This window comes from Neolamprologus multifasciatus, chromosome 7 (assembly GCF_963576455.1).
Source record: "Neolamprologus multifasciatus chromosome 7, fNeoMul1.2, whole genome shotgun sequence".
NCBI lineage: Eukaryota > Metazoa > Chordata > Actinopteri > Cichliformes > Cichlidae > Neolamprologus > Neolamprologus multifasciatus.
The window spans coordinates 10,995,064-11,022,438 of NC_140445.1; the positions used below are offsets into that span (position 1 = coordinate 10,995,064).

Below are 27,375 nucleotides of genomic sequence, written 5' to 3' on the forward strand. Positions count from 1 at the left end.
ATGCAGAGGGCTGATGTGACAGTGGGATAGGGTGGGATGGAGGCAGATGATCCACTGTTGGCGACCCCTCCGAATGAATGGTCACATTATTGCTGTTATGTTTTTCTAATTTTCCGGTATGTCACAGGGCTAATGCAGACAACCAATTTAAAATCACCAGTTAGACTAACCCCACAAAGTATAAGTCTTTGGACTGTGGGAGGAAGCTGGAGTATTCACAAAGATGGGGAGAACATGCACACTCCACACAGAGGTCATGACCACATCGCAGATTTGAACAAAGGACTTTCTTGCTGTGAGCTGACAGAATTCTCCACACCACCACTGTGTTGCCCTTTTTTAGGCAATGATGATCATAATGTGAAAATCTGATATGATAACAAGCTAAATCTATAAATGCCAAAATTCTGATTAAACCCATTCAATTTTTTTAGCAACAATCTGCAGACCAGATGCAACTTTGCAATATACATTTCTAAGGGCCACAAGGGTGTTCTAATATTTCAGTAAAGTCACTCATCTTTATTATCTGTTCAAACTCCAGCTGGGCCTGTTTTTTCCCTACTTGTTTCTTTAACAGGTAACATTAGTTAATTCAATGAAAGCATCTTCCTGCTCTCTGAACTTTAAGACCACTGGTCTCTGTTTGCTCACTTTAATCAAAACTTCACTGGTGTTGAGTCAGGTCCCAGCTTATTTTAACAAGATTATTATCTACCCAATTAAAAAATGACACAAAAATACAAAATCAACTCTCTTCTTTCCTACTCTTTCCCAACCAATCAAAAGAAAAAAGGAACAACATATATATCTGCATATATGATTTGGAAAACTTTTACAGTAAATAACCTTTGGATTCTTGATCATTTTCGCTCTGACCTTCACAGATCTCGTTCTATGAAACAGCCCTTCTTGGAGTCCCCAGTCCATCTTAATGTGAAGTGATGCAGGAAAATATTCTGTTCTGCTGATGTTGGACTCAACATCTGCCTTTGACGATGCTGACCAATCACCAGGTTGACCATGACAGGCTGAGACTGGGTGTTTGAAATGTTTCTTGTCATATCTGACCAAACAATTCTTTTCTCTGGCAGGATTTTACAAGGTTTCCGACCGAGTATTCATATTTCACACTAAGAGGCTGAAACCTAAAGGAGAAAGTACCTTAGCAAACAGTGGCCCCGAGTCTCTGGAAGCTTCTGCTTGAGCTTGAGATCCATAGACTCAGAGGTCTCTTAAAAAAAGAAGGAAAGAACTCTTGGGTAACATTTTGTTTCAATCTTTTAGCATTTTTGTTGTAAAACACTTTTTGATATTTATGGCAAAGTATTTGTCATAAATATGGTAAACAGAGTTTTACTTCTTTCTTCTTTTACTTTGGCTCCATGGGGTTTTACATGATCTCATCAGTCTCTGTTTACCTGTTCATGCTTTTTGTCCTGAAACACAAGTAGCAGCATGTTTGTGAGGAGCATCACTACTTGAATAGAATGTTAAACAAACTGAAACAGATAGTAAGTTTTATTGTCTGTCAGTGTTCCTTATCCACGATGAAGGACTTGGTCAAACTTGCTGGCCCCAGTCTCAGACTACTGATGTCTGCTGGGGAACAGTCCCCTGCTGGCCCTGTCTTTGATGGACTCCATTCAGACCCTTTCATCTCTAATGGGCCTGTTTGCTGCTCTGTTATGGAAACAAACACACCTCGACCCACCTTCCCACTCCCATCCTCTCCTCCCCCGCAGTACCAGAGGGAGACTCATGTCCCAACAGAGCTGTTGTTCAGATCTCTATAATAAATATATGAGTCTTCATCATCCCCGGCCAAATCTCCAGTAAACTCATCTTCAGGACCAAGGCTTTGAAGATCCAAACTTCAAATCAAAAACTACAACACAGGTGTAAAGATCATAGGCATCACAACAGAGAATAAAGAGCTTTATGCACACACAGCATACTTACTGAATAATAATTGTATAATAAATAAGCCATAACTGGTTGTTCTTTATAACAGATAGAGTGCAGCAGATTATATTTCTGCCTCTCGTAGTAAATGGATTCTTCAAGGCTGTGATGACACCTAACAATCACTGAACTCTATTTCTGCCAGTCTCCAGTTGTTCCCCGCCCTGTCTGTAGCACAGTCAGCTAAAGTGTCCTTCCCTATTCCATTGATCCCTATCAACCCCATCAAAGGCTCTGGGAGCTTTGAAGGGACCAGCAGGACTGGTCCTGGTGGATGAGCAGGCACTGCAACTTTTCTTATCAAACGGGGGATGCAGGGCAGCGTGGCTGACAAATTTTCAATTCTCCCAAAGATCTATGAGCTGGAGCCAGTGTTCCGATGAAGCCCACATGAGACTTTTATGGAATGCTAGTGGGGAACATCCCTGCAACCACGAAATGTAAAAGAGAACAATGTGAGCCCTTTGAAATATACTCTGTACTGAGTGGTGAAACAAACAAAAAAAGTGACTGTCATAGGTTTAAGTCAAAAATACACAAAATAATATTTTTTAAGTCTGTGATAAGGTCTCATTATAGACCAGCAGCACAGGTGGAAATGTTTTAGAAGTGTTTCCCATAACTGCAGATCAGAGGAGTGCAGTGTTCCGCGGGAACTTTAAACACTGTCTGAGACAGTATTGTTTCAGATCAGCCACATTCTCATGAGGTTCACTGTTAATTCACTGGGCATTTCTGCTACATGTGAAATACTTGTGTGACAAAGTGAAGAAACGTGAGTAACTAAATAAATGCATTTTTTTCTTTAAAAGAGAACTTTCACCCCTCATTCCCAGTTTTTCCCTGTACATGTTATTATCTAAATCCCAACTAGGATGAGGATTCCATGTCTGTACAACAATTTAATCCAGAGACAGCTGCTGTTACAAATTCTTTGTCATAATGCCTAAAATCATAAAGCCTATCATTAGGTGGCTTGTGCTGCTGTGATATCACCGTCACTCATAGAAAAGTTAGAAAAAAGATAAATATATAGATAGAACAAACTAGAACTAACAGTGGTTTACATAGTTCTAACATTGTCTTGCCGATCTCCCAAAATTCAGCTTATTGTACAAAAGCATAACTAATAATATCAACAGCTGACCATTTGTTTATCTTAAATAAATAAGTAATTTTACCAGTGGAAACAATGTTTACATAATGAGAAATGATCACTTTTAATGAGTCACTATTAAAAAGATCATTTAAATCTGCAACTAATAATTGATGTGTTGGAATACTTTCATGGTTTTAGTAATTTGTTATAGTAACAGTAGCAATTAATACGTTTTAGTAATTGTTTTAGTGACTTTATCACAAATTGTGTTAAATTGGATATTTAAAGGATGCTTTTTTTAAAAATTCACAGACAAATAGATTCATAACTGAGAAAGAGTCTGAAACAGAACTGTTGTTCTAGCTTTTTCCTAGTCACAACTCCTGCTGTTCCTACATCCACAGTTTCATTCATTTACATTCACAAATGCATGAACTCATCTGTTCTCACAGCAGCCCAGACTTGTAGTCTCCTCAGTGCAGGACAAAGTCATATCTCCTTTTGGTTCACACATACGGTGTCAGCAGTCACATGTTAACGAGGATTTATGGGAACATAAACTAAACCTGCTCCTCCCCATCTCTTTTACTGCCTTTTCTTGGTTGCAGTAGCAAAGCTGTAAAGAACTATGTTTGTATTTCATACTTCCCATGGGTCCCTTGTTTTAAAATTGATTTCTTTTTTTTGCATAAAAAATCCATTCCTGGAGAAGAGTGCACATGTGGAGAGAGTGGACTTGAGAGAGATAGAGGTGTGAGCAATGACACGGCCTTTGATGTTAAAATGGTATTTAGAGGTTAATGAGGCTGTGAAGGAAATGCCACATATTCGCTTTTTTGTTGCTGCCTCTTTCACTCACTCACTCACTCACTCGCACACACACACACACACACACACACACACACACACACACACACACACACACACACGTACGCACCTCTGTAGCTCATAAAAGTGTTGGATTTTTTTAAAAAAAATTTCTCTATGTAACAACTAGAAAGTAGCAAGATGTCTGTGAAGGTTCTCAGTCATCCAGGTCATCGTGGTCAAAGGAGCTTGCAAAAAAAAGCGTCTGGACTTCTTTAAGTTACTTGAAGACGTTTCACCTCTCATCCGAGAAGCTTCTTCAATTCTGAAGAAGCTGAGAGAAGCTTCTCGAAGAACTGAAGAAGCTTCTCGGATGAGAGGTGAAACGTCTTCAAGTAACTTAAAGAAGTCCAGACGCTTTTCTTTGCAAGCTCCTTTGACTAGAAAGTAGCAACAAATTTAAGTATACAGGTATGTGGGCAAATGTATGAATATTTCTCTGTTCCACGAAAGGAAGAAAGGAACGTTGAGGCAATAAATGATGAACGGACTGATTTTTATATAACGCTTCTCTGCTCAAGCAGTCAAAGAACTTTACACAACATCTCTTATATACAACCATTTTTTACCTTTTTTTTTCTGTGTCCCAGCGCTTTCTAACATTCATACTCTTATGCTAGAACATCAAATACTAGTTGGCCTTCTCTACCTCCTGAACTACAGCCACCCAGGAAATACATTTTAAAAGACCAAAAAAAAAAAGTAAACTAGGGCCCATCAGATCATATGTATAGTGTTGCAGAGAGGTGCAGAGACTGAAGTTGTAGTAGAACGGGCAATATCCTTATAATTCTGTTTAGAACCACAAGATGGTGTAGTGAGTCAGTGTGGCTTCCAACAAAGAAGTCCAACATAAGTACTACTACTACTGTCAAAGGAGCTTGCAAAGAAAAGCGTCTGGACTTCTTTAAGTTACTTGAAGACGTTTCACCTCTCATCCGAGAGGCTTCTTCAGTTCTAAGGTCAAATGGTGGAGAGTCCCAGATATAAACCTGGTGGGAGTGTCCCCCCCACAGAGGGACAAAAGGACCCCCTGATGATCCTCTAATCGCCTGAGCCAAGGTGTGGAACTGGGTGTGGGTCCCAATCAGCCAGAGTTTCGGGTGAGTTCATTGTGAAACCTGGCCCCACCTTATCATGCGAATTCCTGAGGTCAGATGGCCCAGGATGTGAGTGGGAGTTAAGGCGTCTGGGAAGGGATCTCAAAACTGGATTATAGATGGCAGAGAGTTGGTGTCGTAAACCACCGCCTCTGTTCAAAGATGGTCGCTCACAGTGGACATAGATGGCTTCTTTCACTCCTCTTTCAAACCATCTGTCCTCTCTGTCCAAAATGTGAACATTGGCATCCTCGAAAGAGTGTCCTTTATCCTTAAGATGCAGATGGACAGCTGAATCTTGTCCTGTGGAGGTGGCTCTTCTGTGTTGTGCCATGCGCTTGTGAATATATATCTGGGACTCTCCACCATTTGACCTTAGAACTGAAGAAGCCTCTCGGATGAGAGGTGAAACGTCTTCAAGTAACTTAAAGAAGTCCAGACGCTTTTCTTTGCAAGCTCCTTTGACTACGATGACCTGGATGACTGAGAACCTTCACAGACATACTACTACTACTACTACTACTACTAATAATAATAATAACAATAATAATAATGCATTTTATTTAATGGCACCTTGTAAGGCACTCAAGGTATTCATCTTGTAAGCACGCCTTACAAGAAATTAAATGCCCAAATCAGACCATGCATAAAATAACAGTTGAAAAAAATGTCAATACGGAGGAGGCTGAGACCCATGGTTCATGGTGTTATGGTCCCAAATGCCTAAAGTAGGTTTAGGTCTTGCCACAGCGGCCATTGTTGTTCCTGCAGCTTGCTGGGCCATCTCAAAGCTTTTCGGCTGAAGTGAATGTCCTGCTGTCTCTGTGGGATCAAGCTTATTATCTACTTCAGCCCTACTGTAATTGTGGATGTGGACCAGTTACCTTTTAAAAGCAGTAATAATGTTTTCCAGTTTTCCACCTGTCTTAAATATGCTGTGCTTTCCTTTATGTTCAGTTTTATTTTGCCCCTCACCCCCCAACCAGTTATGGCAGAAGACCGCCCCTCCCTGAGCCTGGTTCTGTCGTAGGTTTCTTCCTGTTTTTTAGTTCTCCCTACTACAAAAACCACAAATAAAAGCAAGGCCGTTAGCGGCAAATCAAAATGAAGATAAAATATACAAATATGTGTTTATTTTATATATAAATATAAAATAAACACATTTTTTAAAAATCCACTACTACGCTGTATATTTACTTCAGTGACACTTGTATGTTTTTGTGGTAGAAGAATATAGATTGTCCAAATATGTGAGTTTTTAAATTAGCACTGAAATAATAATACTGTGTACTGTGAAAAAAAAACAGACTCAAGTTGTTCAAACGCAAAAACGACTGACGGGGATGATGTAAGGTGAGAGTGAATTTGTAAATTTGTACTGCAACTGTTTGTTTTTCTAGAAAGACAAAGCCAGAGATTAGAGAAGACTGTATGGTGTTAATTATTAAAGGAGCGAGAGAGAATAAGCAGAACTTAACCACATGAAAGTGGGTCAGGGTTACATACAGCAGAAGGTTTAGATTTCTTTTTTTTTTTTTTTTTTTTTTTTTTTTTTTTTTTTTCGCCTGTCCCATTTGGTTCTTTAGCCGTCAGAATTGTTGTCTGAAGACCAACAAGGATACCCAATGGATTTATTTTGCCAAATGGATCATCATGGCATTGCCGTATTGGTCCATTTGATCGACCTTTGTTTTTATTATTTATTTTATTTTCAGTTGTTACAGACGGGACAGACATGAGTGAGGGATAGGAAAGGGAGAAAGAAAGAGGAAGGAAAAGAAAAACAGAAGGGGAGAGGGACAGTGAGAAAGGGGGGAAGAAAAAATATCTCCGGGATCACCTGTTGAGAGAAAAAGAATAGAAAACAAGCAAAAAAACAAAACAAAACAATGCAACATACTATACACAACACCATCGCATTAATCTAGCTAAGTGAAAACAGCAGTAAATACTAAATATTGAATGTTGTTGTGCAGCACGCAGGACAGACAGCGCACAATGTGCTTTGAAGTAGCAGCCAAGAAAGGTGTGATTTAAGTCTACGAATAGTGAACACTATGGGGGACGGGGGCCATAGCCCCGTCCCCCAGGGCATGAAGCAGGCATGGAGGAGATCCAGGCCCCAGACATCCAGAGGCCCCAGAGTGCAAGAGCCCAAGGAGGACCACCGGAGGGGCATCCGTGCCACCTTCATGGGAAGGGCTGAGGATCCCCAGATGAGGGGTCACCCAGTAGCCACCGGGCAGAAGCTAGAGGGGGCTGCACCGGCGTGCCCGCCGGCTCTGCCGGCAGCCAGCTGTGCCAGAGTGAACCGAGCCGCAGGCACAGAGGCCGGAGGCCCGAGGGCCCCCCGCGCCCCGGAAGAGGCCTGACCGAGCAGCAGGCGCCAGGCCCCGCCAAGTAGTCACCGGGAGTGAGCTGGTACATACCTGAGCGCCCAGCCCCGGACACCAAGAACCACCAACGCACCGACCCCTGAGGGCATCAGTCACCGGCAGGGAGTGTGGTGAGGGGAGATAGGCCTCCACACTTTGGAGGGCCTTGGAGTTCCCAGAGAGGTGAAGTCTAAGACCCGACCTGACATATAGACACAGACAAACAGGCACACACAGACACAGACATGCATTCCCACCCTCATGCACACATATACAAACACTCAGCACTCACCCAACGCAGGAATAAACGTAAATGGACATGTACACACAATCACACTCCCCAAACATACTCTATATCCCGGGTCCAGGTATCCTCACCCCCAGAGATGGAAACGGCACCCAGACCCAAGAGATGTTACCCTTCCCTCCGGGGTGGAGGCAAGCAGACCGCCCCAGGCTCCGCAGCAGCAGGGAGGCCAATCGGACAGCCAGCATCTCTTCCCAGCCCCCCCGCCCCGATGGCTAGCAGAGAACAGGGGTGTGTTAAGACCCCATACCTCCCTCCTCCCGCTCAAGTGTAGTGTTGCTGCGTGTTGCTCTAAAGTGTATTTAAAACAAGGGAGAGCATGGTGCTGCTGCCAGAGAGCAGCAGGTGATAGCACGGCCCCTCCCGAGAACCCTCAATGTCTACATGGATTTAAAATTGAGAGGTGGGCACCGGCGCCAGAGGCAGGTTTGAATACACAGACCGTCTACTGGACGCCGTTAACGTGCCCACCCTCAAGGCCCTATATATATATATATATATGTGTGTGTTATGAGAGTGTAAGTAATGTGGATGTCTAAGTTGTGAGATAAAATTGAGGCACAGGTGGCCAGAAGAGGACAGAGGGGGGGGGAATGTCTCCCCTGCACCCTGGTGACACACCCGCACCCCAAAGCCCTACCTGTGTGGGTGGGTGTGGTGGAGCGTGAAGAGGGAGGCAGACGGGGATGGGGAGGAAAAGAAGGGAGGGGAGGGTGTCCCTCCCTAGGGCCAGCTCCCCCGCTGACCCCAATATGCACCCCCGTCCCCTGGTATCCACCAAGGCAAGGGAGCCCAGGCCCATCCAGACCGGGGCCTACGGCAGCAACACCGCCAAGCCCCACAGGACCCGGGGCAGCCCACTCTACCCCACCGCAGAGGAAACTGTACCCACCCCAACATTCAATCATCTCCCAGACTACACAAGACACAGACACCCAGGTTAAGTTTATTCTCCACCTCTCCTATGTCTCTCCCCCACCTGCAGAGTGGACTCCTGCAAAGATGGAACAACCTCCCTGCCAGTTCAAGAGCCCCCCGGTTAGGCCGATGCACAAGAGGCCCCCTGCGCCAGGGCTGAGCCCCCGTGCACCCACCCGCCCACAACCTCGGCGACACACCGACGAGGACCGAAGCCCCCAAGGCCCAGCCAGAGCCCCAGCACGGAGGCGAAGCACCCCCGAACCCCAAACCCCCACGCCCGCCCCGGATCCACTCAGGGGCAGCCAGGCCACCAGGCCAGTAACCTACGTCCGCCAGCACAGACCATCCTCCAGCCCCGCTGCACGCGGCCACGAGGAGAACAACCTCTGAGAGCGACCAGAGCCACTAACCAGGTTATGAACACAACCCCCGGGTTAAGCCCTCCAGGGATAACGTCTCTAGGGGTCCTCCAGGTGCCCTAAGCCCATCCCAACCTCCACATCAACCACAATAGCCAAGGCGGGACCAAACCACGACCCCCCACCCCCGCTAGGTGATGGAGCCGATCAAAGGAGCCCAGAGGGATTGATCTAATGTGGTGGCAGAGGCTATATCGAGACTAATGTGATCTATTAGATAGTTTCTGTATTGGCTAGAATTAAGATTATTTTTATTTTTCCAGTTCATGAGGACCGTTTTCTTGGCGATGCATAGGGCAATAAAAACCATGTGGACTGTATTAATTTCTGTAGTGACATCATCCAAATTTCCCAACAAGCATACTAAAGGGGAGGTTGGAATTTTACATTTCAGACACTTTGATAAGTCCTCACATATCTCGTGCCAAAACTTCTGCACTGGTGGACAGAACCAAAGAGCGTGGATGTAACTGTCTGGTGTATTGCCTTGACAGTGTGAGCAGTTGTTGGCGGATGTAAAGCCCATCTTAAACATTCGATGACCTGTATAGTGCACTCTATGCAGTATTTTGTATTGTATTAATTGCAGATTGGGATTTTTAATAAATTTAAAGGTTTTTAAGCAAATCTGAGACCAGACGTTTTGGTCTAAGCTGACTGATAAATCTGCTTCCCACTTTGCAATAGGAAGGGATATTGATTCATCTATTTTAGAAAGTGTTCTGTATATTTTAGATAATAGTTTGGGGGATTTAAGAGTAAGAAATTGAACCACACTTGGTGGTGTTTGTAATTCAACTTGACTGAGGTTAAATTTCTTTTTTACTATGGATTTAATTTGTTGATATTCTAAAAATCTTTTCTTGTTGATCCCATATTGTATAACTAGTCTGTCAAATGGAATAAATTCTGTTCCCTCTAATATATGTTCTAAGTATTTAATTCCTTTACAACTCCATTCTGGGAAATTAATCATATTTTTGTTTTGTAATATGTCAGGGTTATTCCAGATAGGTGTACGTTTGCATGGGATTAATGAAGACTCCGTTATTTTTAGAAACTCCCACCATGCTGACAGAGAAAAGCTGATGTTGATGCTTTTAAAGCATTCATGTCTTTTGATGTTTGAGCTAATAAATGGTAGGTCTGAAATCTCTAGATCATTGCATAGTGCCTGTTCAACATCTAGCCAGGGCTCATCTAAGAGGGTACATTTTAACCATTCTGAGATAAACTGGAGCCTGTTGGCTAAGAAGTATTGGTGAAAATTAGGCAGATCTAGTCCTCCTCTATCCTTGGTTCTTTGTAGCGTTTTTAAGCTGATGCGCGGGGGTTTATCTTTCCAAAGGAATTTAGAAATATGTGAATCCAGAGATCTGAACCAATCTTGTGATGGTTTGTTAGGGATCATTAAAAATAAGTAATTTATTTTTGGCAAGATCATCATTTTTATAGTGGCGACCCTTCCCATGAGTGATATGGGTAGAGATTTCCATCTAGTCAGATCGCCTTCTACTTTCTTTAGAAGTGGGATGTGGTTTAATTTAATTAAGTCTGAAAGCTTAGGAGAAACAATAATACCTAAATATTTAATATTTCCAGATTGTAGTGGGGCAGAAGATGAATTGTGGAAGGAGCAGTTAATGGGAAGAACTGTAGATTTTGGCCAGTTAATTGAATAGTCTGAAACTCTTGAAAACCAGTTTATTAGAGTAATTACCTCAGAGAGGTTGATTTGTGAGTTTTGCAGAAAAAGCAACACATCATCTGCATAGAGACTGATTTTATGTTCTACGTTATTACATTTTATGCCCTTAATTGTTGTAGCCTGTCTAAGTGCTGCTGCTAGAGGTTCGATAAAAATTGCAAAAAGTGAAGGGGAGAGTGGGCATCCCTGTCTGGTGCCCCTCAGGAGACAAAAGCTGGAGGATGTCTGGTCATTTGTTCTGATACGAGCTGTTGGGGAATTGTATAATATTCTTATCCAATTTATGAAAGAGTTTCCAAAACCAAATTTGTGTAAAGTTGCAAATAAAAATTTCCAGTTAACTCTGTCAAATGCTTTTTCTGCATCTAGAGATAATATTATGGTTTCAATGTTTTTATTGTATGAGTAGTCTATTAAATTAAGAAATCTACGAGTATTTGTTGAGGAGTGCCGACCTTTTATGAAACCAGTTTGGTCAGGATGAATTAAGAGGGGGGTTATTTTCTCTAATCTCTTTGAGAGAGCTTTGCAGATTATTTTAAGGTCTACATTTATAAGGGATATTGGACGATAACTTGAGGGAAATAAAGGGTCTTTTCCTGGTTTTAGCAGGAGACTAATGTTAGCAGAATTCATATTTGGTGGTAGTCTGCCATTTTTCTTGATTTCCTGCAACATTCCATGGAATACTGGTGCCAAAATTGTCCAGAATTCTTTGTAGAATTCTGCAGGAAAGCCGTCTGGACCTGGAGCTTTATTAATGGGCATACTTATCAGGTTTAGATTTCTTAATAAATCCAGATGGTTCATCAAACAGTGAATATTATTAAGACCATAAAAGTATTACACTGCTCGGGGCAGTAAAACAGAGGTGGAAAAACTGTCAGGTAGTTGAAGGATGCTGTTTAGAGAAAAGGGTGATTTCCTTTAGCTTTATGTTGGTGCAATTCTGAAGTAAAACAGTGAGAAGTTTTCAAAGGTGCAAAAGCATCCAGCAGACTGTTTATTCAATTCTAGTAGTAAAACCCTGTGATGGTTCATTTATCTATTCCTGTCTATCATCAGGAAGACTGTCAACTTCACTGAAAAAGCCAGTTATATCAGTGTTCTTAATGTTGAGGAATAACGCTAGAACAACAGATAAGATCGAGAACATTAGAGTTTCTCATTAGAGTTATCAAGACATGATGCAAGGACCCTTGTATAGTATTATAGTATTAGTATCAGTGACAGTGTCCATATGTATATTAATCACTCATCAAAATAACATTTAGGGACAAAGGATAAACTGAGTTAGCAAACTCAGGGAGTTCAGTCAAAGTCCTTATTTAGCTACCCACTGTAGCAAGTACAGTGGGTGGTGCTATTATTATAAATCAGTTCTTGAGATCTTTCCAAAGTATATTGTTTAGATTTTGTGTTAACAGACCCCTGTGTTGCTTTATTTTACATTTAGGTGGTTCTTTCTTTTGCTTTTGAATCTTTGTTTTTTGTATATTTTAAAGCGTAGTTTATTTGTGTGACCTCTCGTGGTTCATTTTCTGTTTTGAATTTGAATGAACCTCACCTGTATCCTTGTGTATCATTGTTTCTTGTGAATTCTTATGTGTCAATTACCTTGTGGTTACATCCAGATGTTTTATAAGTTTTTATAGAAACAAATATTGGGACCGTTTTCCACCCTTGGCCACATCCTTTGTTGGCTTTTTTATAACACACATTCACATTCATTCCAATAGTTTCAGCAGTCTCTCTCCAGGAATTTGCTGATATCTGTGAGTCCTTATTTTGAGACGATTTTTAATCTTTATATTGAGATGGTGATTATTGTACTCTCGCAAATCTGTTCCAAAGGTTTTGTGAAAAACTAGCAGGAAATGATGAAAAGTGCAGTTACATTACCAGGGAGGTCCATATCAGGTTAAGGCAGGGGTGGGGAACTCCAGGCCTCGAGGGCCGGTGTTATCCAAAATAACAGATGATTCAAATGGCTAAATTACCTCCACAGCATGTCTTGTAGTTCTCCAGAGGCCTGGTAATGAACTAATCATTTGATTCAGTTGTGTTGACCCACGGTGATATCTGAAACCCGCAGGACACTGGCCCTCGAGGCCTGGAGTTGCCCACCCCTGGGTTAGGGTGTAGGTTAAAGAGTACCTGTGTAAAGAGGTTCTACAACACACTTACTGTGGGTGACATTACCTTGGCCTGCAAGAACACTGAGAAAGTTTGGAGTAACTTTTGACCGGGATATGACTTTCAGCATGCTCATTAAACAAATACCCAGGATTTCCTTCTTTAAGTGCAAAAAAATTTAAATGAGAAACATCTCGCCTCAGTGTGATGCTGAAAATCTGGTTCTTAGATTTAAAACAACTTCTTTTTTTTATTGCAGGCCTCTAAAAAATACAGGCTTAATTGTCGTTCCGGGAGTTTCAAAAAGTAGAAATAGAAACAAAGCCTGCTGTCAAACCCTTCTCCACTCCCATCTCATCCACTATCCAGAAAGAGCTCTGTTAGCTCCTCTTTAAGCCAACCTTCTTATGATTCCTCACAAACATGTGGTTTCAAACAGCAGGTGGGTGGGACTTTCTTGCTCACAGTTAGAGATATGTTTCTGAGATTACAATACTGGAGATAACCGTTGTCAGTGACATCTGGAACAGCTTCCCATAGTGTGAGAGGCAGGATACAACCTGGACAGACCACAAGTATGTCACACAGAGAAACAGGCAACCATTCGCACCTATGGGTGATTTAGAATCACCAGTTAACCAAACCCCACTAAGTGCACGTCAGGACCTTTTTGCTGTGAGGCAACAGTGCTAATCAAACGTTTCGAACAGTTGGAATTTCTTTACCTGAATGATTGAAAATGCATCGAGACATATTTATCATGAGAAGCATTACTGTAACAGTATATATTGTATATCAGAAAATAAAAACAAGCAGGTCTTCCTGAACCTTTTATATCTATCAGTAGTGCACAATGTATTGCACTAAAAACTGCAGTCTATCTTTAGTGTGGTTGAACAGAAGAAGAACTGATATGGAAACACTCCAACGCAAATGTTTAATTCACATGCGAGATCTCACACTGTATATTCTCAGAACAGCTGAGTGGGTTTCTTTTCAGCTATATGTACAGATAAGGTGATAAGGATGCTGCTGAATGTAGGTCATCGTGACACAGGTGTGGATGTGGTGAAATAAACCTAACAGCCATTTTGTCTTTACATAAAACATAACAGTTTTCAATCCTCTGAGTACGGTTTATGTGAGCGGCACAAAAATACAAGATGTGTGATAAAATGCAGCCTTATTGCATATCGTTATTATTATTATTGTTATTGCCCCCCCCCAAAAAAAGTCCAGGGAGGTAGCCAATAAGATCAGCTGTTAGCATTGATTAGGGCCCTAGTGCCCTGTTGTAAAAGCTTCTTCACCCTGCTGCCATGTGGCAAGACGTACCGGAGCATTTGGGCCCTCACTGCCAGACTGCAAAACAGTTTCCTCCCCCAAGTCATCAGACTCCTAAAGAATCAGTGACTGGACTGACACACACACACACACATACGTTTATACATGTCACTACCTCAAGCATTTATCTGCACAGTGTCATGTACACACAGACTTTCATACATCAAGTTCTTTTTTTGCACAACCCACTGTCATTGTTGTACCTTTCTATTGCACTGTTGTGTCTGCAATGTGTTGTGTCTGGTGTTGCACGTTATGTAGTCCTGTGTTGATTGTGCCTTATAAGTTATATGTAGCAGCATAGTGTTGGAGGCGCACTGTCTCGTTTCACTGTGTACTGTACCACTGCACATGGTTGAAATGACTATAAAGCCACTTGACGGCTCCTGCACTCATAAAATCTATAAAATTCTATAATCATATATTCCTTATCGCATATCAGTTGTTTGTGTGCGTTTTGTGGCCCAAAAATTCATAAATTATATGTAAATAGGAAGTCCGTAAAATTTCTGAAATTACACTGTGACTGGAAGCAAGGTTTGTTTTCACTCTTTCAATTATAAATTTCACATTTATTAAAAAAAAAAAAAAAACTAAACAGGTTCAGTTCTGGTCAGTGGATTTCATTAATAAATAAAATTCTGTATTCATGTAATAAGAAGATTTCAGTCAGCTGAGTGGGTGTCATCGTTGAGTTCAATCATATAATATTTCTTTAGTAGTTACACAGCAACTCCATGCCATGATGCCGCCCTTCCAACAGAAGCATTTATTCTGCCCTCCAGCTCTTGCTTGCATGCAGTGTAGCAGCTGATCAGGCCACTTCAAGCATTTCTCTCTGATGGAAGGATGTACTCCAGACCAAGATAAGCAAATATCTCCTCCTCTGATGTAGCTCTCAGATATTTATTCTGTACAAAAGGAAAACAAGTATGATTCCATCACGCCATCTTCATTTAATTAAGCTGAAATATGGCAGGTATAATATGCACTTAAAGGAAGAAGTAGAAGTGGTTGGCATGAAAAAAAAAAAAGGGGGGGGGCACAATTCTTTTTTTCTCAAGGGTTCGCATGAGAAACTGGAAGTGTAGTGATGGGTTAATGCGTTTAAGAGAAAAGAGAAAATTAATACTGAACAGAATTGAGTCCCACTTATTGTTGCGGCCCTCCACAACAGACCCAATCACTCACGCAGCCACTTTTTTAACTTAAAAAAGACTTTCCTGTTAGCAGCAAAAGATCTGTTGCTTCTAACAGTTTGTGGAGTGATTTCTATGTAAAGAGCATGGGACAAACTTCCTGCTGAAATCCAAATGTGTTTCTTAGTGCTCAGAGTACTGCCTTGCCTCAGCAGTACCTCAAGAGCACTTCTGCTCTCGGCTTCAACAATGAGCAAAACTAATAAAGGATATCTTAAAAATAGACTCTCTAATCGCTAACACTACAAAAAAGAGGCTTTATTTTTCTATTTTCGATTTACCTGTGTATTATCAAATAGGGCGTGACTGCTCAGAGACATGTTCTTCTCGTGCCCAGCCCAACGTCGCAGCTCCCTCTCAAACAACTGCACAGACAGAAGGAACATTAAACAATATAACATAGAAAAGCAGGGAAAAAGAACTAGGCGATAGTTTTTTGAAAGAGGACAAAGGTCAGGCGTGAGCGATTACCTTGGATCCGGTCCAGCCCAGCACAGCAAAAGCAAATTGGCTGATCGGAGAGACCACCAGGTCCACCCTCACAGCTCTCCATATTTTGTGTAATGCAGCTTCCATCTGGTAATTCTTACTGAGCTCACATAATTGTTGATCTGTGTCTGCCTGCATGTGTGGTCTGAGAACGTCCTTGATTTTCAGATCATTTTGCTCCTCTGGCTGCGTGCTTTCTTGTTCCTTCCCTTTGGTCAGTTTAAAGATGGAGAAACACCTTTCAAAGCGGTCCATGTTGGAGGCAGGCCGAGCAGGGCCATCCTTCGACTCTAGGTATGAGTTTCTGGTAGTTTTTTGGTACAACAGAAATCCCTGAATAGACAACAACCAGTTCAGATCAGAAACATCATATGTCATATAGAGTTGTGGGGAAAGTTTACATGAACTCATCATGGACCTGAATTCACTGCAATTTAGAGCTTTCAATTACTGCTTTGAAATATTCATTTTCCAGGGTGAATGATTGCATAGCATGCATTGGATGCACAAGTTTAAATGCATTTTGAATTTTCTAAAAATCCAGAGGGACAAAATTACATATACAGACTCAAATATATACACACATACAGTCACTTAAAGCTTTAAATAAGTGGCGCTGAAGGTTATACAATTTCTTTTCATGACTTACTGCAACTGATACTTTCTCTTTGGAAGCATAAAAAAAGTTCTTGTTTAACAGTATTCATTGGACTGAAAACAGTGAGAACAACCTGAAAGTAATATAAACTCCGAATGGAGAGTGTAGATTTCCACAGATTGTGAAGGTCTTTTAGAGCCATTTCTGAATAATGGCAGATTCCAAGATCATCAGTTCAAACAACTGTATGCAAGTACAAATTTTCAGGCATGTCACCACTTTTCCAAGATCTGGAAAAGACCCAAACCGCCACCCTCAGATGGGAGGAAACTGTTTGTTTCCTGATGATTAGGAACAATCCAGAAACCACTAAGGCTCAAGCCTGTCATTCACTGGAAACAGCTGACCTCTGACCTTGGGTTCAAGGTCACCAGGATTCAAACATGTCCTAGATATTTAGCAGATGCACCTTTAACATCAATTTGATACTCATATGTCACCTCATTATCAAGTTATCACATTCAGACTTGGGTGTGTACGCCGCCTGCACACCAGGGTGACAACAATATCCCAACAGCCCTTTACCAGTGAGAGGTAAAAATCAGAATCAGAATTGTTTAACCCCAGAGGAAAGTGTGTTGATTTGTTTCAAAGGATTTAATAAATATAAATTGTCTCAAAAGTTACCTGTGATTCCAACCAGGCGACCACTTTAGGCATCAGTCCCACCTCTTTGCCTTCCTCTGGGTGCGTTATCAGAAAGTCAACATCGTGGCCCGTCAGCTTCCCTCTGTGAAAATACCACAGTTCATATTTCTATTAAATTGCAGAGGGCAAGTTTAAAATTTGATTTGGTTCAAGAAGTGTTTACTTGTTGCTCATATAAAATTTTCTTTAAACCGCACATATAAACAATAATTTTGACAATATAGAGCTCATTGAGATATTTTAGGCTGTGAAGATTTTGAATGTGCTATCAGATGTACTGTGTGTGAATATTTGTGCTTTCACCTCCTGAATCCTCCGCTCAGAGCAACCTGTGATCCTGTTAGCACAGTATCGACGGCTTTCTGCACAATCTCCCCGATGGCATCCGCTTCTGCTTTAGTGACCGGCTCGTTGAGGTCATCGTAGTGCTCCAGACCTTGATGATGAGAGTGTATTTATTATTTTCTAACAATTTTATTTTATATAGGACATGAGGAAAGGCGAATTACCAAGCAACCAAGTGAACACATTATTTTTTTTAATGCTACACAATGTTGTTAAAAAGTATTTCCCAACTTCCACATTTTCTCAGATATCCTTTTTTTCATATTTATCATTAACAAGTGATTGCGACTGTCAAAAATCTTTAATATTAGACTCATCTCATTTTGTCAATTTTGATGATCCCCAAGACTTTTAAGACAATATTCTGTGGACTGATGAGCTGAACTGTTTGGGGGTTTTCGTAAAAAGATCAGTCAAACATGGAGGTGATAGTGTGACGGTATGGGGCTGCTTTGCTTCTCCAGGACCTGGACTGACCGAAATTGATGGAACATGAATTCTGCTCTCTACCAGAAAACACTTAAAGATAATTATGACAGTGAGTCTGTGAACTCTAAGCATGCTGCAGTGCCTTCAATCTAACTATTGTGTATATTGCTACCAGATTATTTTTTAAAAATCATGCAAAGAATTTCTTTTTCTTTTAAGATTAATGTCTAATTTGTTTCTCACCTCTCCTCCAGATTGCACCAGGCCTCCAGCTGGCCAGACAGGAACTTCCAAACAAGTCTGGCTCTTTTTGGCCTCCTTTTATGGTAAAGTTCTTGGGAGGGAATGTGCCAGGTGTAGTGTGAAGTGGGGGTGGGGTTTTGTGAGGTTAAAGAATCTGTTGATGTTGAACGTTTAGAGTTGGGGAATTTTCTAAATATATTTGTGTTAATGTTCTCACTGTTAACTTATCATCATTATATTTGAATGACAGATTGAGCATTGCTATTAATTTGTTTAATTCTTAATTGCTATTTAATTCAAGGAGTGGGAGGAGCCACTGGTTATTTATTCAGGGGTTGCAACTCCTCTCGAGGACTAGTGTGTGCCGAGTCATGATGGAGAGTGGACCATAGTGGCTTACATCAGGGGCCGTCGTTACAGTAGTTTAGCCCACTGCAGAGTTGTTTCTATTTAGATTAGGATCATCTTTGTCATTTGTTATTTGTCATTTGTTTCTCAGTAAAGTCTTTCTAATTTGAGTTTTTATTTAGTTGGCTGTACTGTATTTATGACACATTAGATCACGGATGTGAAAGAAAGAATAAAAAGACTGGACTGTCAGCTTTCAGAACAACATATTGCTGCCTCCACCACTCGGTCAACCCTCGGAAGAATGTCTAGCCACACATAGTGTCATGCCCTGCAGCTCAAGGTCAGTTGGGTTATGCAGCAGGATAAAAAAAAAGGAGTGTCCTAGTCAAAGTCTGGACTCAAGTCAGATTGAGAAATTCTGGCTTGACCTTAAAACAGGCCGCTCATGCTTGCAAACCCTCCAATGAGGCTAAATTTTTTTAATTTAACCCCAGCAACGTGAAAGTTTCAGTTCCACTTATTAGTCTTAGGGGGCAATAATTTTTTCACATAGAGCCAGAGCAGTCTGAATAGGTATTTCCCTTAATAAATAAAGTCCTTATATTAAAAAACTGCATTTTATATTTACTCAGGTGATCTTTGTCAAACCATTTGTTTGATGAACAAAAAAATCCCAAAACTAAAAGAGAGTACTGTTCAAGACAACAATCTCAAGTTATCTATATTTAGTTTAATTAAAATGTGTAGACTGAAGTTGGACTAAACATATAATAACTGCCTGAAAGGTTTAATTTTAAAAAAAGTCAAAAGAATTACACATGATGACTTTTTTAAGGCCCATTCAAAAGAGAGACAGACACACAAAGACACAAGAACTCACCTGACATGCTTTAACCTGGACACCAGTTAAAGAGGAGACAGCATACATACGCCTGCTATGATCATTATAATAAGAAAATTATCCTCATTCAAGAATGCCAAGAAAAACAAAGCTAACAAACCTGCTTTTTGTGCTCGATTAAGTGTTTGTCCTGAATCTCGTAACTGCTCAAGGTTGTATATTCCCTCTCTAATCCATCGGTCAGCAGTTTTGGTTCCAACTCCAAAAATACCAGTCAAAATCTGAAATACATTTATTTAAAAACAAACACAACACTTAATTGTTTCTTCGCCTTTTTATCTCTGTATCTTACCCCTTAAAGTTTTGACTATTGTGGGATGTTCCAACCTGAAAAAAACATTCCCATGCAGTCAGTGACAGCTTTTCAAAACTGTCACTGTAAGGGTTCTGACATTAAAGCCCTCAATAACTTCAATAACTAATAATATAATTTGAAATGCCTTTTCTAATGCTACAAAGCATCACAGACATTTGATAAATCCTAATTAAAAACTAGCCGTGTCTTGGTTAATTTGAACTTGGATATTTACCTATAAAATGAATAAGCAGAAGTGTTAACTAAATGTTATTTAGTAAGCAATGTTGTTGACTATAACAACTTTAACATCACTACTATCGAGTAAGGTTTTAGACACCTATGAGAAATTATTGTGTCATATATCTGTAAATTATGACCACTAGGCCCATTTTTTCATATTTGTTTTCTTGAGCTCTCCTACATTATTGCATTATTCAACTTTCCCATTACTTGATCTCACACTGGGCTGTGTGCATCCCCCCACCATCCTTCTGGCTTAATGTTTCACACATTCTTCCCCCAAAAGGAGGGATTAAGCAGCCGGTTCAGTTTGTTTGTTTCTCCATTTGTTTGTTAGCAGCCTAGGTTCCACAGTTTTCAAGATATCATTTTAAAATTTTGTGTGATGGTAGATACCAATAACAGCTCAACCTGATTTAATTTTGGAGAAAATCGGATCAAGGTCAAGGTCACACCAAATGTAAAAATGTGTAAAAAGTTTATATTACCAACAATTTTCATCTTCAAACTTTACAACAATGTGCTAGCCCTTGGGACACATGAGTACCTAAGTTCTTGATCCGCACACTCTGCTTTGACTGATCAGTATTCAGCTATTTTCAGTGTACACTTGTACTCTGAATACAATACCTTCTTGTCTTCTCTTATTAAGGACAACAGTACATTTATACCACTTTGGCGCAGGGCCTAAATCGCCCTCCACCTATGTGTTTGCACATGACCCATAGCACACTGATGAGCTAAACACAGTTCTATAGTAAACGTTATTCTTATTTACAGCCCCTCCAAAGAACAACAGAAGGCTTTGTCACCATCTTGCACGTAAGAGATTCAAAGTTTACATGGTTTCAGGACATACTTATGGTGTGTGTCATGTCATTGCTAACTCCTGATCATAGAACAGTGATAAGAGCAGGAAAGTTTAGAGCAAGGCAGTATATCCTAGAATTGAGTTGCTTGATACAAAATCTTTAAATAGTGGATAACATGTTGTGTTACAGGTTGCACAAATAATACTAAGAATGTTAGCCATTAGATAGATTTTTGCTTGCGATTACCAGCCAGATTCACGATCTGTGTACATTAAGCAAAACTGTACAGTGAAAGCAGTAAAACAGTTGATATCATAACAGAAAGTAGCAAAAAAATTCCATTAGAAAATGAAATGACTATATTTTCCTTCAAAGTGGGGTCTATTAAGCTTTTCCTTTTCTGTCATATAAGCATACAATTACAGTAACAAATTCCATAATATTGTCATCTCAAGCACACAGCTCTGGCTATGAGCACTGCTGAAGCCCCATCCTCCTGTTCAAATCTGAATTATTCAAAGCTACTCCGGTAAAGTAAAAAAAAAAACCCCAAACAAACAAGTTTGCAGCAAAGCAAATGCCGATGCCTGTCTCAGCAAACAAAGCCCCCAGCATCCAACATCAGCATGGCAGAGATGAAGGCACTTATATTGCTTAGTTATGACAACAGCATTATCATCCTTCCCGTAGAAAAGGGTGCGTGAATGGTTTTGCTGAACCAGAAAGACTATCATGAGAAACTTATGAGCCTCTGAAACAAGACTCAGGAAGTGGTTACAGGAAAAGGGTGATAGACTATCTGAAGCGGTTAGAACAAGAGAATGCTTTTGACCAGACATCATACCACAGGTTGCCTAGGGGAAGCTATGCAGTCTGTATGGTATATACATTTAAGATCAATTGTCTGTATGATCAACTCGGTCACTTGTAACATCTTAAATTTTGTGGTCTCAATCCTCAACCCATTGGTAGGCAGATCACCAAGGAGGAAATGAAAAATGACAGGTTAGCCTTCTTAGACTGTAAGATTTCCATCAGTAATGGGGGACATTTAAAAGTTGATGTGTATCATAAACCAACACAAACAGATCAGTATTTAAGGTTTGACTCTCATCATCAACTGGAGCACCTGTTGATGATGTTATCATTATTATTATTATTAGTAGTAGTATTAGTATTATTATTACAGGACGCTAAAACACAGAGTGAACACCATCACCACAGACAAGCGGCCAGGAAAGCAGAGGAACATCATAGCAAGAAAGCCCTGAGTAAATGTGGTTATCCCAGCTGGACATTTGTCAAAGCTGGAATGTTGTCTAAAGAAAGCTCCAGCCTGCGCCAGAAACTGGTCCACCCCAAGGATTGGGTCCCCCGTCACAAACAGAGTAAAGTAGTCTACACTGTTAAGTGCCAGAAAGGTTTGCCATGATTCTGAGAAACCAAACAACTTCTGGCTAAGCAGATGACACAAACAGAAGAGCTAACTCGTCAGACCAGGACTCTGCAGTCTATTCACACCTACAGACCAGTGGACATTGTTTCAATGATGAGGATGTACACATCCTGGACAGGGAGGAACGTTGGTTTGAGCGGGGAGTCAAGGAGGCCATTTACGTGAAAAGGGAAGGACCATCTCTGAATCGAGGACTGGGGCTAAGGGTACATCTTTATCCATCTTGCAATCAATGACTTTGATCAGTGTTTGTTGATCAATGGTCATGACAGTTTGAATAATAATTATCAAGAGACTGAACTTACCACTGGCACCACTGGCAAACAATGGGCTAGTTTGCCAGTGGTGCTAGTTTCAGGTACTATGCAAATGTATTGTTTGTAAGGTTGACTTTTTGACTGAAGAAGTCAATTGGATGAGTCAGAATGAACAGAAACAACATTTTGGGAGCTTGAGTTAAAACGTATTAAGTTAGAAAGGAGAAGAATAATTTCATTTCCTAGTGATAGCTAAAGTGGACCTATTCCCTTTAGATTTTTAACAGCTGCTTTTGAACAAGGGGACACACCTGCAGCAGATTTTAAAATGCCTGAGATACCTTTAGTGCTTTGTACCGCTTTGACTGCTTGGTGGATTCAACCTCACTTGACACTCCATTCTCCAAAACATCCTGCAAGACCAGAGAATTTAATTGGGTTACTACATCTTGTTAGGGGGTGAGCATGGAATGCTAAAAATTTTCACTTACTTTTATAACTCTAAGTGAGTGTTCTCCAAGACAAGGCAGACCCCTGAGCTGTGACATGCTTATCACCTGTGTGGGGAGCGCCTTCAACAAGGCAGCAGCTCGTCGAAAGGCAACGCCTCGTCCATCCTCATTATTGAGCTCAGCGTTTTCAGCTAAAAGCGACAAGGCATCCTGAGACAGAAAATGCCGTTCTGACATATGTGTTAGCTAACACTGCACCTAAAATCAGACTTCTGTGTTTGCTTGGGGTGAGGGGTGGAGGGCTTACAGTCAAGTTGCTGTTATGGTTGTCCAGAGTGGTTCGTCTCTGACAGGCATAGCTGGATACTGAGAACAAAGCAACCTCTGCTTCACTGATCTGCTGCTCCTGGAAGACACACATAACACTAAAGTCAACTTTAAGTCAAGGACTTAAAGTCTTCAGTATAACCTGAAACCAATGCCTATTTGGTTTAAAATACATGTTGGTTAACGTAAAGCTAGCTTTGGAATGGATAGAGCAGAAATGATTACAGCAGGGTGATGGTAAACCAGCTTCATGTTTAAACCAAGCCTAAAATGTCAAACTCTTACCAAAAATACATTTTAGGATTATACCAAAAACTCATTGGTTAATAAACCAAATTATCAAACCAAATTGGTGAGGGACATTTAACCAAGTATAGGGTTTTCTGACAGACCACTTTCTTACTCCATTATTCACTGTGGTCTGAGTGTAAAAATTCTTTAAAAATTCTTTGTGGTTCCGAGCTATTGTTCCCATTGCGCTCCCAGAACACTCACAACTTTGGAAATTCTCACCTTGACCTGAGCCTCCCCTGGCTGAGGTCTACAGAGTTTCTCAAACATGCACACTTGCCCAATTTCTTCTTACCATCATACGTGGAAGAAACAAAAATGAGTGAGTGCATCAGAGACATACAAAGTCAAGAGGCTTGTGCTCTGTTGGGAAACGCAATTACCTGCCTGCACTGCTAAACCAGAAAGCATTGCAATTTCTGACTGAGGAAACTTACAACAGTTTCTGAGGAGGAAGCCAGGGAAGTCCCCAGGAGTGACAATGGTTTAAAGAAAGAAAGCAAGAAACAGTTGATTCAATTTTCTTTCAATTCAATTCAGTTTTATTTAGCATCACAACAGTAGTTGCCTCGAGTTAGTGAATGAGTAAAAAAGAATGCCAGATGATAGGCATAAGTGGAGGACAAGAAAAAACACATCTGTCAGTCTGAGACAGGAAACTCACTACAGTTATTTTTTAACAAATAAGTGTAATAGTAAACTTCAATGCAGATGGAAGCCTTTTTAATGAATGCGGTTTATCAAAAGTAGCTTAGTCAGGAGTGGTCACTAGATGTACCACTTTCTGCTCATTTTCAATTTGATGGCAGCAACATATCTCAAAATGTTTTGGACAGGGCTGTGTTAACCCCTTCCAGCAAAAGACCAGCCGATGGACTTTTGTAAGAGGAGTGTTGTCGTATTGTTGTGTGACATAGGATTCTACTGACTCAACAGTCTCAGGTTTTAGTTTCGTTTCATGTGAAAATGTTTTCAACCGGTGAAAGGTCTTGACTGCAGGCAGATCAGTTCATAGCCATGCTGCTGTAACTGATGCAGTATGTTGTTTAGCAGTCTAATGTGAACTAGGCAAGACCTTCACTGAAAGTAATTTTACCATCTCACTGCTTTTTGTCCTGACATACAATGTAAAATAGTGGGACCTTATAAAAAATAGATGTGAGCCTTTCTAAATTCCATTTATAATTTACCATCTTCTATGAGTTCACTCAGCTAATGATGAAAAACTTAATAGACCTCATAGTTACTGATCACAGATCAATGAAACAAAAAGTCATTTTTGGCAATTTAGTGTCAATAAAAGACTGATGGTGTCACTGTGCAATTACTCCCTAATGGCAAGTAAAAGCATTTTACGCATGATATGTGATTTGTCACTTTATCATCAGAGAGTTGCTCTATAGGTTACTATTACTATAAACTGCTTGTATTTATTTAGTACATATTTACATTAAGTGAAAACGCCTATTACTACAAAACAAAGCCTCAGATTTTCGGTTTTGATATCATGGATGTGTAAAATGAAAATCTACCTGTAGTTTATGTCTATGTGTTATCTCCACAGGATGACCTGCACGCATGCTCTCTGTGTACCAGCTGACGTCCAGGAGGTGAACTCTAAGGCTTTGACCCCTTCCCTGAGACTTTAGCCACGTCCTGACCTCAGTGGCACAGTTATTCTCAGAAATAACATGTGTGACACTTTCACTGTGGAGAAACAGCAGATTAAAAGTAAAATGACTCATGCACTTTGGATACTGTGAAGGAGGGTTTGAAGACAGATATTTACCTTAATACATTTCATTTTAGGCTTCCGCAAAACCTACATTTTCCAAGTTATACTTGTTTTCCCGTGACATTTGTATCAGTGGATTTGTGACACTTCTCACCTGAACACGTCCTCCACCTGAAAGCCTTTATTTCGTCCGAGTTGAGAGAGGAAAAATCTTCGGCTGGCTCCCATTTTTCTTTCCAACAAGAACAAAACAACTTGAGAGAACTTGTTTGGTACCTTATGTCCACTGCTGTCACTCACAGTATTCCCAGCATCCGAGGGGAGAGTTTTTCTTCGTTTTAGTGGCACCATGGTACACAACAAAACTATTTAATAGAACTCACTGGGTAGTTTGGGTACTTTAGTCACAAGTTCGTGACGTTTGTTTTCCTAGCTTGTCTTTTTCTTCAACTATTTTTGATAAAATTACCATTTCTAAACATACGACACTGTAACCTACATAAATGAACCTGACTCACTGGGTGAGGTTTAAGCTGTGAGGTAGGTTTGTGGGGAAAGAACCCCAATTTCAGTAACAAACGTGAATGACTGCGACCGGATGCAGCTGTGTAGCTGCTGCACCGGTGTCTCGTCACTCCTCCTGTGCACTACCAAAATAATTCCGACTGGAAACGATCGGAAGGTTTTATTTTATTTATAAGACCTCCACGTCAATTATTATTATTATTATTATTATTATTATTATTATTATTATTATTATTATTATTACTTGGTTACGCAGTATGTATCCCTCTCACCCTATCTGTTCTATATTCTTCTATTACACCAGCTATCTTCATATCCTCCTTTACTACATCCATAAACCTTAGTGGTGTACGATACTAGAAATTTTGGTATCAATCCAGTATCAAGTAAGTGCAGGTACAGCATTGTTGATACTTACCGGCGCTTTTAACATATAAAGGCTGTTTATATAGGAGACATCAGTTTGATATGATTTATGAAGTGAGTCTTCAACAATTTGCAACTTCTGAATCCATTTTAATGACCGCTAAATAAACTAATCTGTTTTGTTTTGTTGTGCCTGCGTAGTCCTAAGAAATCTAGGGTAAAAGTCTGAAAATAAAAGTCTGAAAATTTTACTGGTCTTTATTACCATCAGAATGAATCTGAATCTGTAATTTTGGACATATACATCAGTACTGGCTAGTCAGAATATGAAAAGAAATAAATAAATCAAGCAGTCCTGTCCCATAATTGAGCACACACTAATAAAAAAAATTGCAGTAACAAAATAGTGGGTTGAATTTCTCTATTAAATGAATTTTCACAGTTCATTTAAATTTCACAATACTTCAAAATAAAGTACATTTATATAGTTCATATGAAATTAGAGAAGGTTTAACTGAAAATGCTCTAAAAGTCTTATTTGATTATGTGAGATAGAGTGGCCTAAGTCTCGAAAATGAAAAATATGCATCAATTTATCAATATTATTTTCTCCCTTCCCTCTAGTACCTTCTACAAACTTCAGAATTGTGTTTTATTTGGATTAAACTATATCTACTGATATTTTTTATTTTGTGATAATATTGTTGTATTTGCTCAATCCAGTGTGAAAACAAAAAAGTAAAACCAACCAAAAGAAATAAAAACTACAATTAGCTGCTGAATCATTTCATTTATCAGTTGTAGTTCAGGCTACAGCAAAAGGAAGTGCAAAGATTTGATTGATTAGATACATAGAGCAATCAGTAGAGAAATCTCTTTTCATAAGTAAAAAAAAAACAGACGAACGTAGATTGAGTTACTATATGAGTTTATTTGATCATGTCACCATTTTAAGGGATTTTAATGTGGCATAGCGTGATTTTGCACATAGATACGAATACCAGTGTTTAGGTTTAGGTTAGTTGTTACAACTGTTAGTTGTTAGTTCTGAAAGCATAGCACTCATTTATTCAATTTCGAATTTGAATATTTCTGGACTGTCTTTGTTGTAT

The 27,375-nt window shown here is 40.2% G+C and overlaps 1 protein-coding gene and 1 long non-coding RNA gene across 2 annotated transcripts; one reads left to right on the forward strand and one right to left on the reverse strand.

The window, feature by feature from the left end:
- Positions 1-6,197: 6,197 nt before the first annotated feature.
- Positions 6,198-14,839, forward strand: LOC146513803 (uncharacterized). The gene is made up of 2 exons (XR_014875179.1): positions 6,198-6,545; positions 11,539-14,839. It is a non-coding gene; the product is annotated as an uncharacterized LOC146513803 (long non-coding RNA).
- polm (polymerase (DNA directed), mu) lies at positions 13,821-26,027 on the reverse strand. Its single transcript, XM_085167135.1, has 11 exons — positions 25,527-26,027; positions 25,170-25,344; positions 23,327-23,425; positions 23,059-23,229; positions 22,909-22,980; positions 19,605-19,725; positions 17,539-17,671; positions 17,215-17,317; positions 15,912-16,262; positions 15,722-15,805; positions 13,821-15,152 (listed from the first exon to the last, which is right to left on the reverse strand). The coding sequence occupies exons 1-11, from the start codon at positions 25,721-25,723 to the stop codon at positions 15,066-15,068; spliced, it is 1,593 nt and encodes a 530-aa protein (XP_085023261.1). The 5' UTR covers positions 25,724-26,027; the 3' UTR covers positions 13,821-15,065.
- Positions 26,028-27,375: the final 1,348 nt, after the last annotated feature.

What these genes read in the sequence shown, in the direction of transcription:
- polm (XM_085167135.1), bottom strand. Translation starts at nt 25,723, where the DNA reads ATGGTGCCACTAAAACGAAGAAAAACTCTCCCCTCGGATGCTGGGAAT. An exon ending in CAGGTGGAGGACGTGTTCAG is followed by an intron (nt 25,345 to 25,526) that starts GTGAGAAGTGTC and finishes GTTTCTCCACAG; the next exon opens with TGAAAGTGTCACACATGTTA. An exon ending in AGCGGTACAAAGCACTAAAG is followed by an intron (nt 19,726 to 22,908) that starts GTATCTCAGGCA and finishes AATGTATTTCAG; the next exon opens with ATTTTGACTGGTATTTTTGG.